At 48.7% G+C, this 14,460-nt stretch overlaps 1 protein-coding gene across 1 annotated transcript in view; it reads left to right on the forward strand.

The window, feature by feature from the left end:
• The window catches only part of LOC144604048 (extracellular serine/threonine protein kinase FAM20C-like), a 47,879-nt gene that overhangs the window by 5,165 nt on the left and 28,254 nt on the right, over window positions 1–14,460 (forward strand). Inside the window, exons 2-3 of the mRNA XM_078418087.1 lie at window positions 1,905–2,077; window positions 13,121–13,199. Of these exons, the coding sequence (XP_078274213.1) occupies window positions 1,905–2,077; window positions 13,121–13,199 (252 nt within the window). The remainder of the gene's footprint in view (window positions 1–1,904; window positions 2,078–13,120; window positions 13,200–14,460) is intronic.

Here is a 14,460-nt window from a genome sequence, read left to right on the forward strand (position 1 = left end):
TTCGGTGGTAAAATCCGGGAGCATTCTTTAACCTTCACGATATTAGAATCCAAGGACAGGGTTTGACAGACATTCCCTTAAGGCATACATCCCACTCCCAGGATCAGCACGTAGTAGCCCTGTATCATCGGAGTTTGAGTTTAACCAGTCAGCGGAAAGACAATGCATGATTATAATCGAGCCGTCCACAGTGTACAGGTACGTGATAAAGGGAATAACATGAATAGCGTTTAGTGCAAGATATAAGCCCGATCAAAGATAATCCAAGGGTCTCCAATGAGGAAGATAGTAGCCCAGGACTGCTCTCTCATTGCTGGTAGGATGGTTCAATTGCCTGATAACAGTCACTTCCACTGGCAGTTTAATTCAACCCCCTTTTGGAGGTGAGGAGGAAACAGCAAACTATTGATGAACAATGAGGGAGCTGGCTTATTTGCTAGGCAAATTCATTCAAAGTTGTGGACGCAACCCATACCATCCGTCTACAGTTGTACCGGGCCCTGGTGAGACCGCACCTGGAGTACTGTGTGCAGTTTTGGTCTCCAAATTTGAGGAAGGATATTCTTGCTATTGAGGGCGTTGCAGCGTAGGTTCACTAGGTTAATTCCCGGAATGGCGGGACTGGCATATGTTGAAAGGCTGGAGCAATTAGGCTTGTATACACTGGAATTTAGAAGGATGAGGGGGGATCTTATTGGAACATATAAGATAATTAGGGGATTGGACACATTAGAGGAAGAACTTTTTCAGTCAGAGAGTGGTGAAGGTGTGGAATTCTCTGCCTCAGAAGGCAGTGGAGGCCAGTTCGTTGGATGCTTTCAAGAGAGAGCTGGATAGAGCTCTTAAAGATAGCGGAGTGAGGGGGTATGGGGAGAAGGCAGGAACGGGGTACTGATTGAGAGTGATCAGCCATGATCGCATTGAATGGCGGTGCTGGCTCGAAGGGCTAAATGGCCTACTCCTGCACCTATTGTCTATTGTCTATTGAAACATGTTCCCAATGTTGGGGGAGTCCAGAACAAGGGGCCACAGTTTAAGAATAAGGGGTAGGCCATTTAGAACGGAGATGAGGAAGAACTTTTTCAGTCAGAGAGTGGTGAAGGTGTGGAATTCTCTGCCTCAGAAGGCAGTGGAGGCCAGTTCGTTGGATGCTTTCAAGAGAGAGCTGGATAGAGCTCTTAAGGATAGCGGAGTGAGGGGGTATGGGGAGAAGGCAGGAACGGGGTACTGATTGAGAGTGATCAGCCATGATCGCATTGAATGGCGGTGCTGGCTCGAAGGGCTGAATGGCCTACTCCTGCACCTATTGTCTATTGTCTATTGTCTCAGTCTGAAGATGGGTCATGTATTGTCTTTCTGCTGACTGGTTAGCACGCAACAAAAGCTATTCACTGTACCCCGGTACAAGTGACAATAAACTAAAGTAAACTATTTTTCTCAATATCATTCGTCTAGTTTTCATTGGGAGGGAAGGGGTTGCAGTCAGACATTGGAATGGGCAAAAATGTGCTTGGATTAAGTGCAAGGGAGCTCAGTTTAGTTCACTTTAGAAATACAGTGTGAAAACAGGCCCTTCAGCCCACTGAGTCCACGCTCACAAATGCTCACTAATGTACACTAGCACAATCCCACACACACTAGAGACAATTTACAATTTTACCACAGTCAATTGACCTACAAACTTGTACGTCTTTGGAGTGTGGGACGAAACCGGAGCACCCGGAGTAAAACCCATGCGGTCGCAGGGAGAACGTACAAACTCCGCACAGACAGCACCCATTGCCAGGATTGAACCTGAGTCTCTGGAGCAGTGAGGCAGCAGCTCTCCCAGCTGTGGGGCAGTCTCTTTCTTTGTCTACTGGCGTTGACTGGTGGGTTTGACTCGTGAATCGTTTCTGTTTCAGGGCCAATGAAGAGGAGGGTTACGCGGCCCCTGGTGGCGAGACCTCCATTGACTCCTATCCCAACTGGTTAAAGTTTCACATCGGGATAAACCGCAACGAGTTGTATTCCCGCCACAACCCTGCGATCGATGGGCTGTTGGGTGACCTGGCTACACAGCAGATCTCCAGTGTTGGTGAGCACATCTCCATTTCAATACCGGTCCACCGCCGATTTTCCGGCACCCTTGGTTCCGGAGCCTTTACTGGATGATCCGTTTTGCCGGAGCAGCAGAGGTCCCGGCCTCCGAGAGGTGTCCAACGGTGCCAGAACATTCCACCTCGGCCGCTGGTTAGCCGAGATACCGGCTCAAAGGTCGGCCATGGGAACGGATCTGCCGGCTCCAGCCGGGCCGGAGTTCCAGAGCCCCGGCGACTAGAGGGCAGACTCCACCCGCAAATTGGCCGCCGAAGCCCCGGTGAGGTCAGGATCGGCCGCCGAAGCCCCGGTGAGGTCAGCATCGGCCGCCTCACCACATTTGGCGCCACATTTTCGGTGGAACTTTTTGGGGGGGATTTCAAGTGCGCCCTCGTGATTGTGTCCGGAATAAAGCAGGGGCCCGACCATCAGATGCGGGGGAAATCGGTGGTGGACCTGTCCTTCACCCAACGCTCCTGTCACCCATCCCTATCACATCGTGCACTTGCAGCTTCTCCACACCGTCTGAAGTTGGAACTTACCCAATGTCAACCAACATCCCCATCTAGGTTAGTCCCACCTGCCTGCATTTGGCCCATATCCCTCTCAACCTATCCTGTCCTTGTACCTGTCCAAATGTTTTTTAAACGTTGTAATAATACCTGTCTCAACCACCTCCTCCGTCAGCCTGTTCCATATATATACCACTCTTTGTCTCTCAGGTGCCTATTAAATCTTTCCCCCCTCACCATAAACCTATGTCCTCTGGTTCTTGATTCCCCCTACTCTATGTAAAAGACTCTGCGCGTTTGAAAAAAGGTCTGAAGTTGGGTTCTGACCCGAAAAATCACCCATCCTTTTTCTCCAGAGTTTCTGCCTTCCCCGCTGGGTTACTCCAACACTTTGTGTCTATCATAGAGTCATTGAGTGATACAGTGTGGAAACAGACACTTCAGCCCAACTTGCCCACACTGACCACATGTCCCGGCTACACCGGTCCCACCTGCCAACGTTTGGTCCATATGCCTCCAAACATCTCCTATCCATGTACCTGTCTACTATTTCTTAAAAGTTGGGACACACCCTGCCTCAACTGTCCCTGTCCACACACCCCCCCCCCCCCCCCACCCCATCCCGCGCAAATCTTCTGCGCATATACCCAATCTATTCCCCTCATGATCTTATACACCTCTATAAGCTCACTCCACATCCTCTTGAGCTCCAAGGAATAAAGCCCCAGCCTGCTCAACCTCTCCCTGTCGCTCAGGCCTTCGAGTCCTGGCAACACTCTCATAAATCTCTGCACCCTTTCCAACTTAACAACATCTTTCCTATAACAGGCTAACCAAAACTGAATAAAATACACGACACTCATTACTGCACAGGAACAGGCTCTATGACCTACAATGTCTGTGTCAAACATGATGCCAAGACCAACATTTATCTTCCTGCACATGATCCATATCCCTCCATCCCTTGCATATACATGCATTGACCTAAAAGTTTTTAAAATGTCCTATCTCTAACACTGCCCTGTCTCCAAATTCTTAAGTGCGCCAGAGACCCGGGTTCAAATCTGACCACGGGTGCTGTTTGTACGGAGTTTGTACATTCTCTCCCTGACCTGCATGGATTTTCTCATGGTTCTTCGGTTTCCTCCCACACTCCAAAGACGTACAGATTTGGAAGTTAATTGGCTTTGGAATAATGTGAATTATCCCTAGTGTGTGAGGATAGTGTTGGAGTGCGAGGATCACTGGTCGGCGCAAACTCGGTGGGCCGAAGGGCCTGTTTCTGCGCTGTATCTCGACTAAACTAAACAAAACTAAGCTCTCTCTCTCTCTCTCTCTCTATTGCTGTCTATATCTCTCATTTCCCTTTCCTCTGACTCTCAGTCTGAAGAAGGGTCTGGACCCGAAACATCCCCCATTCCTTCTCTCCGGAGATGCTGCCCGTCCTGCTGAGTTACTTCAGCATTTTGTGTGTAGCTTAAACTAAACTAAACTCCCTTGCACTGAAGGCCAATGTGCCACTTGCCTTTCTAACTAATTACTGCACCTGCCAGCGATGATTCATTCTCAAGAACAACTAGATCTCTCTGTCTCTCACTCACCTGTTGACTCTCTCTCCATGGAGATAATGATCTGTCTTTTGGATTCCTCGTATCAAAGTTCATATCCTCCCACTTTCCCACATTGAACTCCACTTGCCAAGTTTTTGCTAATGACCCAACCCATTTATATGGTGTTGCAGAGTCTTAATGTGCTCACCATCACTGGTCCTCTCCCCATCCCTCATGCCATCGGCAATCTCAGATACTTTACACATACCATCCCATGCTCCACGACTTGCATTTCAACCATCAACAAGTGCATGGAGTTGAGAACTGGGCCTTGGAGCCCGAGGAAGATACATTTATCTCAACCGTCTTTCTTCTATATGGTGATCTTGGATAGTATGGACGAGTTGGGCCGAATAGCCTGTTTCCGTGATGTATGACTCCGTGACTCTGTCGTAACCTATCTTCATTCCATGCCAACACTTTTATGAGAATAAGGGGCATTGATTTGCTGCCTTACAGTGCCGGAGACTCGGGTTTGATCCTGACTACGGGTGTTGTCTGCGCGGAGTTTGCCTGTTCTCCTTGTGACTGCCTGGGTTGGTTTCTTTCGGGTGCTCTGGTTTCCTCCTACATTCCAAATACAGGCATGTTTGTAGGTTAATTGGCCTGTAAAATTGTCCCTGGTGTGTGGGACAGAACCAGTGTGTGGGGTGATTGTTGGTTGGTGCAGACTCAGTGGGTGAAGCACTGTTTCCAAGCTGTATCTTTTTAGTTTGGTTAAGTTTAGCTTACGAATACAGCATGGAAACAGGCCCTTTGGCTCACGGTCTCCGGCGCTGTAAGGCAGCAGCTCTACCCCCTGCGCCACAGTCTCACGCATCTCTATACTAAACAATCCAGGGGATGATTGGGTTAAGGTATGAGGAACGGGCAATGGCTCTGGGACTGTACTCACTGGAGGTTATAAAGATGAGGGGGAGCGCGATCTCATTGAAACCTACTGAATAATGAAAGGCCTAGATGGGACTAGTGGAGATGGGGACATGTTGGTTGGCATGGGCAAGTTGGGCCAAATAACCTGTTTCCATGCTGTACGACTGTGTGACTAAGTGGTTGTGATAAGGAATGGACTTTTGGAAGGGCATTCAAAGGAATGTGCAGAAGTCAATTGGACTAAACTTGATGGGGAAGTTATGAGGCCACAGGGATTGGGAATGGGATTGGACTAATTGAATAGCTCGACCAAGGCGCCAGCAAACTCGTTTGACTAATTGGCCTCCTTGTGCGCTGGTCGAGCAATGAAACAGGCCAATTATCCAATTGCATTACAACTTTATATGTTGGTTTTTATACTCTTACATTCAATCCCCTCTAATAGTAGTCTTAATTACGTGCGCGACCTGTTTTAACGTTATAAGCAATCATATTAAGTTACAATCAGATCAGATTTTCATAAGGGAAGATTCCCCCCCCCCCCCCTTTTGTTCCCAATTTAATGTCAAGGCCTCTCCACTTCTGGTTTCAATAACAGAATCCCAGAGTCAGACTGCACAGAAACAGGCCCTTCGGCCCATCCTGCCCCTGCTGACCAGTAATCACTTCTATGATGAAGTGTTTCTGAATATAGCCTTATCTGTGTGCTTCATTATCTTGTACACCTCTATCAGGTCTTTCCTCAATCGACTCTGCCCTGAGGAAAACCAAACAGTTTAGTTTGGAGATACAGCGTCCAAACAGGCCCTTTGGCCCACTGAGCCCAAGCCGACCAACGATGACTTGTTGACTAGTTCGAAATCATCCCATTTTCGCATCTACTCCCTACACACGAGGAGCAATTGACAGCAACAAATTAACCTACAAACCCGCTTGCCTTTGGAATGTGGGAGGAAGCTGGAGAGAAAACCCACGCAGTCAGGGGAAGAACGTACAACGTACAACCTCTGTACAGACAGACAGCAACCATAGTCAGGATCAGACCCGGGTCTCTGGCACTGTATGGCAGCAACTCTACGGCTGTGCCATAGTGCTGTACCTCTTCCTTCTTCATCACCCTGTCTACATGTGCTGCAACCTTTATTGGTCCTTGGACATATACACCAAGTTCTCCTTGTTCCTCAACACTCCCCTGGGGCCCATCATTCAATTTTTATTTGACCTCCTAAACTACTTCACCTTGTTCTTATCAGGATTAAATTCCACCTGCCCTTGCTCTGCCATCATGCCGACTGATCAATACCATCCTGTAGCCTACAACCATCCTCCTTTCTGTTAACAACATCAACAATCGTGTCATCTGCAAACTTACTAATTATACTTCCTGCATTCACATCCAAACAATTTGTGTACTACAAGCAGTGAGGATCCTGGCACTTGATGCTGTTGTACGCCATTGGTCACAGTGGCGCAGCTGGTAGAGCTGCTGCCTCCCAGCGTCAGAGACTCTGGTTCGATCCTGAGTACGGGTACTGTCTGTACGGAGTTTGCACGTTCTCCCTGTGACTGCGTGGGTTTTCTCCGGGTGCTCCAATTTCATCCCACACTCCAAAGATGGTACAGGTTTTGTAGGTTAATTGGCTTCAATAAAATTGTAAATTGTCCGTATTGTGTAGGATGGGGCTGGTGTGTGGGTGATCGCTGGTCGGCACGGACTCGGTGGGCAGAAGGGCCTGTTTACCGCGCTGCCTCTCGGAAGTCTTGCATTAAAGCTGGAGAGGGGAAATAGAGTTGGTGGCGGAATTATTTAGACACAGAGGAGTAAGAATGCGGAAGGCATGATATATTTAACTATAAAAGCAAAAAAAGGTTCATAACAAGATTGTTCAAGTTAAAAGGGATAAAAGTAGCCAAAACCAGTTGGAACTAAAGCATAGATCAGGTGTGGTGAGAATATTGGTGCGCCACATGAGCAGTTGGAGTTTCCAAGTACATCATTACAACTGTAGAGGATGCCAGAGGATATGGAGAGCTGGCATTGCTTTGAGACAGATGTTGGTGACGTTGCTTGTCAATGTTTGGGGTTATGGGTTGAAGAAGGAAGTAGAGCAGACTTGAAAATTGTGCTTGGAAATGTGGTCATAGAGTCATACAGGCCCTTCGGCCCAACTTGCCCACACCGACCAACATGCCCCACCTACACTCGTCCCACCTGCCTGCTTTTGGTAAAAATTGTAAATGGTCCCCAGCGGGTAGGATAGTGCCTGGGTGCGGAGTGATCACTGGTCAGAGTGGACTCGATGGGCCGAAGGGCCTGTTCTCGCACTGTATCTCTAAAATCAGGCAGCATCTGAGGAGAGAGAAATAGTCCACATTTCGGATATAAGACCCTACAAACCAGCACATCTTGGGGATGTGGGAGGAAACCGGAGCACTGGAAACCCATGCAGTCACAGGGAGAACATGCAAACTACACACGGACAGCACACGTGGTCAGGATTGAACCCAGGACACGGGAACCGTGAGGCAGCAGCTCTTGTCAACGTCGCCCCCAGTCCCACCCTTCTTCAGAGTGGGTCTCACCCTGAAACGTCGCCTGTCTATTCCCACCACAGATGCTGCCTGACCTGCTGAGTTCATGATCATAAGGAGTTCTGAAGAAGGATCCCGACCCGAAACTTCGCCCGTCCATTCCATTCACACAAAGAAAGGCACAGAGTGCTGGAGTAACTCAGCGGGTCGGGCAGCATCACTGGAGAACATGGCTAGGTGACATTTCAGCTCGGTACCCTTCTTCAGACCCTCCAAACAGCAGATGCTGCCTGACCCGCTGAGTTACTCCAGCATTTTGTGTTTTACGTACAAATCAGTCACATTGATTGGAACAGCTTCCAATTAAATGCATCTGCTTTTTGACCGCAATAAATAATTTCACTAGAAAAAAAACGAGTCACTTTGACGGTTAAAAGGAGATGCATGTTGATTGCCTGCAGCCTGTAAGACAACCCAGGGTAACGCCAGAGCAATGAATGAGTTGCAGTTTTATAATAGCCAAGCGAGAGATAGGAAATGGGAGTGCGGTTGCATTTCAATCAGGGAATTTTAATTTCACAATAACCCACAGGAGACCGGGTCACAATGCTATCTGATAGAAAAGGTTGCTTTTGTGCCTTTGAATTAAAAAATAAATGAGAAGCGTGCAACAGTTATAATGAGAAATTGCAGAGAGTTGTGGATGTTGCCCAGTCCATCACACAGACCAGATTTCCCCACCATTGACTCCATCTACACATCACGCTGCCTTGTAACAGCAGCCAACGTAATCAAAGGCTTGTCCCATCCCGTTCGTTCCTCCTTCTCACCGCGCCCATCCGGCAGAAGAAACAGAGGCTTGAAAGCGTACGCCACCAGACTCAGGGATAGCTTCTTCCCCTCTGTTGTGAAAGTACATATCTCCAGATTCAGGGACAGTTTCTTCATAGCTGTTATCAGGCAATTGAACAGGACTATCTTTAATCGGACTTTACTGGACTTTATCTTGCACTAAACATGATTCCCTTTCTCCTGTATCTGCACACTCGATTGTAATCATGTAGAGTCTTTCCGCTGACTGGATAGCACGCTTTTCATGTACGTCGGTGCACGTGACAATAAACGAAACTAACTAATGTTATCAGGCTTCTGATCGGTCCTTCCATAAGCGAGGGTACTGTCTGATTCACCTCTACCCCTTAGTGGACATTGGACTTTGTCTCTGGAGCAGATGCGCTACAATGCTGAGAACTGTATTCTGCACCTTTGTTCTATGTATGATATTTGAGTTTGGCTTGATTGCATTTACGTATAGTATTATCTGACTAGATTAGATAACATGCAAAGCAAACCTCGGTAAATGTAACAATAATAAACCTAAATGTAATGCAGATTCTGGTTTACAAAAAGGACACAAAGTGCTGGAGTAACTCAGCGGGTCAGGCAGCATCTCTGGAGGACATGGATAGGTGACATTTCAGGGCTGGACCCTAACTAGTTTAGTATAGTATGTTATTGTCACGTGTACCAAGGTTCAGTGAAAAGCTTTTTGTTGTGTGCCAACCAGTCGGCGGAAAGACTATACATGATTACAATCAAGCCAATGATTACCAGAGCATGAGTTGATTTAGTCTGACCCTGATTTGTTCTGGGTTTAGCTCAAAAGGTCACCTATCCATGTTCTCCAGAGATGCTGCCTGACATACTGAGTTATCCCAGTATTTTGTTTAGAGTTTAGAGACACGTTGCGTGAACAAGCCCTTTGGCCCACCGAGTCTGTGCCGACCAGCGATCACCCCGTACACTAGCTCCATCCTACACACTAGGGACATTTTACAACTTTACTGAAGCCAATCAACCCGCCAACCTGTACATCTTTGGAGTGTGGGACGAAACCGGAGCACCCGGAGAAAATCCACGCAGTCACAGGGATGGCATACAAACCCCGTATCGACAGAACCCACAGTCAGGATCGAACCCTGGTCTCTGGCGCTGTCAGGCTGCAACTATACTGCTGTGGCACTGTTCCGCCCTACCTTCTAGATGGATGTATATTCTTTAGATCCCCTATATTTGTGTCCGCCCTCTCTCTAGGATTCATCCGCCAGCATAATCAAGGACCAGTCTCAGTCCAGTCACTCCCTCTTCTCCTCTCCCCCAACAGGCAAGTGGTACTGAAGTGTGAAAACACACACCTCCAGATTCGGGGACAGTTTCTTCCCAGCTGTAATCAGGCAACTGAACCGTCCTATCACGAACTAGAGAGCGGTCCTCATTGGAGACCCTCAGACTATCTTTAATCGGACTTTATTGGACTTTATCATGCACTAAACGTTATTCCCTTCATCGTGTCTCTGTACACTGTGAACGGCTCAGCTGTAATTAGGTATAGGCTTTCCGCTGTCTGGTTAGCACGCAACAAAAGCTTCTCACTGTACGGTACACGTGACAATAAACAAAACTAATCTGAACTATTCACCCAGCTGCACCATTGGCGAGAGCAGTACTCCCTCTGGGCAGTTGTGAGCCGGCATGCACAGATCTCTGCAGCCTCATCAATCAGTTTTGTTCTCTACACATATATCAGGGCAGGTCTGGGCTCCCTTGCCCCAACAAGCCTGTGCTGGTTCTCGTCCCTTCTCACTTCCCTCCCTCCCATCCACACACCCTGTCTTTCTTCACTGTGTCTTTAACCCTCCCCCCCCCACCCACCCGGATGTTAAATCGCCGGGGTTCAACTCCACCCCAGCCCCTCAGTATCCCTGCAGAATAGAGCTTCGTCACACTCTCCCAAACTCCTGCCTGGATCATTCCTGACAAGTCGAGACATACCCTTCTCTGTGCTTGCCGTGTCAAACCTGTTTGTGGTTGTGCACTTCACTGCCATCACAGTGGCACAGCGGTAGAGTTGCTGCCCTACAGCAGCACTAGAGGCCCGGCTTCCATTCTGACTACGGATGCTGTCTGTACGGAGATTGCATGTTCTGCCTGTGACCGCGTGGGCTTTCTCTGGGTGTTCTGGTTTCCTCCCACACCCCAAAGACGTGCAGGTTTGTAGGTTAATTGGCTTTTGGTCAAAATTGTAAGCCGTCCCTAGTGTGGGACGGTGCTGGTCGGCGTGGACTCAGTGGGCCGAAGGGCCTGTTTCCGCTAAAGTCTAAAGTCAGGCAGCATCTGTGGAGGGAGAAATAGTCCGCTTTTTGGATATAAGACCGTTTCGGGTCAGGACCCTCCTTTTAGACTGGTGCAACAAACCTGCACCCAGAGGAAACCCGCACGGACACAGGGAGAACATGCAAACTCCAGCGCCTGAGGTCAGGGTGGAACCCGGGTCCCTGGCACTGTGAGGCAACAGCTCTAAAAGCTGCGCCACTGTGCTGCCGCCTTGAACAGCAAGTACGTGCGGCACGGTGGGGCAGCGGTAGAGTTGCTGCCTTACAGCGAATGCAGCGCCGGAGACTCAGGTTCGATCCTGACTACGGGCGCCGTCTGTACGGAGTTTGTACGTTTTCCCCGTGACCTGCGTGGGTTTTCTCCGAGATCTTTGGTTTCCTCCCACACTCCAAAGACGTACAGGCATGTAGGTTAATTGGCTGGGCAAATGTAAAAAAAAAAAAAATTGTCCCTAGTGTGTGTAGGATAGTGTTAATGTGCGGGGATCGCTGGGCGGCACGGACCCGGTGGGCAGAAGGGCCTGTTTCCGCGCTGTATCTCTAAATCTAAAAAATCTAAAAAATCAAACCCCACACTACAAACAGCACCTGAGGTCAGGATCAAGCCCAGCACAGGCGGTGTGGGCCGAAGGGCCTGTTCCTGAGCTGTACTGTTCCACATTCAATGCCACAGAGGAAGGGGTTCTGTCTGACAGGAGGGTTAATGCCAAGGACTGACACCATTAGCACATTACATAAATTGTCTGATATGAAGACAGATCAGTGGGCTGCTAGCTTGTCGGCCTATTTTGCTCCACTGATTTCTCCAGGAATATCCGATGTGTCTCTGGTTAATTCAAGATGACATTCTCATCTTCAGAGAACAGAGCACAGATTGCTTTTCTCTCCCCCAAGGTCAGCTGCAAATATTTTCCGGTACGTACAATGAGAGAAAACCTGCTGTAAAATCCATGGAACCCTGCAGACGATCGCAATCTCTTCCCACGGTGGCTGAGGGAAGATGAGAGATTATGTACACAGGCGAGATGCCAAGGTTAGCCTGCTCTTAATATGAAAATCAATATTTTCATCTTAAAATGGCCAGCGTCTGGAGGACGGAGCAGAGATTTGATCTGATCAGGGCGAAGAATTCCTTCCTTCCGTCAGTGTTGCATTGTATGCCATCTGTAGACCACGGTTGTGCAAGGGGTGGCAAGGTGGCGCAGCTGGTAGAGCTGCTGCCTCACAGCGCCAGAGACCCAGGTTCGATCCTGACCTCGGGTACTGTCTGTACGGAGGCTGTACGTTCTCCCTGCGACTGCTTGGGTTCCAGGATGATGTAGGATAGAGCTAGAGTGAACGGGTGATTGCTGGTCAGTGTGGATTCGATGGGCTGAAGGGCCTATTTCCACACCATATCTCTCTCTCTCTCTCTCTAAAAACTAAAAGCCCCCCCCAAAAAAATGGAGACTAAAGGGTGTCATATAAGGAGAGAAAAGGAGTGAAATGTGAAGTTGGAGGGCAGCTATCGTTCGGAAATTCATGTTCCTAAGGTGGAGGAGGATGGTTAAGAATTGGGCCATTCAGCCCATCAAGTTTGCGCCGCCATTCAATCATGGCTGATCTGTCTTTCCCTCTCAACCCCATTCTCCTGCCTTCCCCCCATAACCCCTGACACCCGTACTAATCAAGAATCTGTCAATCTCTGCCTTAAAAATATCCAATGACTTGGCCTCCACAGCCGTCTGTGGCAATGAATTCCACAGATTCACCACCCCCTGAGTAAAGAAATTCCTCCTCATCTCCTTTCTAAAGGTATGTCCTTTGATTCTGAGGCTGTGCCCTCATGTCCTACACTCTCTCTGTAGTGGAAACATCCTCTCCCCACCCACTCTATCCAGGCCATTCACTATTTGATAAGTTCCAATGCGATCCCCACTCATACAGGGGACATTTCCTCTCTCTCCTCTCCCCCTGCTCTCTTCTATAATCAGTCTGAAGAAGGGTCTCAACCTGAAACATTGCTTGTCCATTCCCTCTCCCGATGCTGCTCGGCCCGTTGAGTTACTCCAGTGATAACGAAAATCCTGAAAGAGATGGGAATAGTTTGAGTTTGAGTTTGGATTGAATTTATCGTCATGTGAACTGAGGTACAGTGAGAAATCTTTGTTGCGTGCTAACCAGTCAGCAGAAAGACAATACGTGATTGCAATGGAGCCTTCCACAAAAGTCGATCGCTATCTGCTTTGGCGCTGTGGAAATGCAAGTCACTTCTCTAAATTCTCAAGTTGCCAAATGGCGGTTTGCGTTTTGAATGAGGTGTGCGTTTTAGTTGACCGCCCGTTTGTTTTTCACCTCACAGTGATGAAATCTGGAGGCACTCAGCTGAAACTCATCATGACGTTCCAAAACTATGGCCAGGCCCTCTTCAAGCCGATGAAGTGAGTACCTTTCCTTGTGACCTCTCTGGCCACTGCTGCTGCTGGACAGTAGATGTGAATTGTCATTAAACGCGCTCCATTGATGCCACTCCGAATAACCCTTTTGTTCGTTTGGCCTAACAAACCTCTTTTTACACTCGGACTCTCAGTCTGAAGATGTTTCTCGACCCGAAACATCACCTATTCCTTTCCTCCAGAGATGCTGCCTGTCCCGCTGAGTTACTCCAGCACTTTGCGCCTATCTTTTTACACTGGTGTGCAAGATCATGAGAGGGGATAGATCGGGTAAACGCACAGAGTCATTTGCCTGCTGTGACCCTACCTCACGTGAACTTATCAAGAGAGGGGGAAACGCTGGTAAACCTCCTCCGTGCACTCTCCAGGATCTCAGTGGACGGACAGGGCCGTTCTGACAGAGGCCAGAGGGGCCGCTCTCTAATGGGTTGCCTCATTGTTAACACACTGCTGTCAACAGGACTGGGCTCTGCCCAATTCAGCTGCTGCGATCTGAAACGTTGCCTCCCCCTGGCGTGAGGCAGCATCACGCTTCACGGCACACGGGGACTGGATGTCCTGAGCTTGTGTAGCTCGATCCATTCATTCGCGTGAAGCCCATATGCTGGCAGAGTCTGTCAATTCCCACCCACTATTCCCACTGGCTATTGAACGCGACAAACAGCAACTTGAACTACAAACTGCCTTGGTTGCACGAGGGACCTCGGGCTTTTAGCTATGGCTGGAGAAAGGCAGAAAGTGCTGGAGTAACTCAGCGGGTCCGGCAGCATCCCTGGAGATCAGTGGGGACCCTTATTCAGTCCGATTGTAGTCGGGGGATTCATTTCAATGATTCAAAAGATTCAATGGAATTGAATCATGGAATAGAACATGGATAGGTGACGTTTTGGGTTGGGACCCTTCTTCGGAATGATTGTAGTAGAGGAGGAGTAATACTTGGCACCAAATTGTTTGTTTCGTTTAGAGATGCAGCAAGGAAACAGGCCCTTCAGCCCACCAAGTCCACACTGCCCATCGCTCACCCGTTCACACTAGTTCCATGTTATCCTACTTTCGCATCCACTCCCTACACACTAAGGGCAATTTACAGAGGGCCAATTGACCTCCAATCAAACACGTCTTTGGGATGTGGGAGGAAACCAGAGGAAACCCATGTGGTCACAGGGAGAACGCATGTGCAAACTCCACACACAGGCAGCACCCGAGGTCAGGATCGAACCCGTGTCTCTGGAGCTGTGCAACAGTG

This window comes from Rhinoraja longicauda, chromosome 21, assembly GCF_053455715.1.
Source record: "Rhinoraja longicauda isolate Sanriku21f chromosome 21, sRhiLon1.1, whole genome shotgun sequence".
Taxonomy (NCBI): domain Eukaryota; kingdom Metazoa; phylum Chordata; class Chondrichthyes; order Rajiformes; family Arhynchobatidae; genus Rhinoraja; species Rhinoraja longicauda.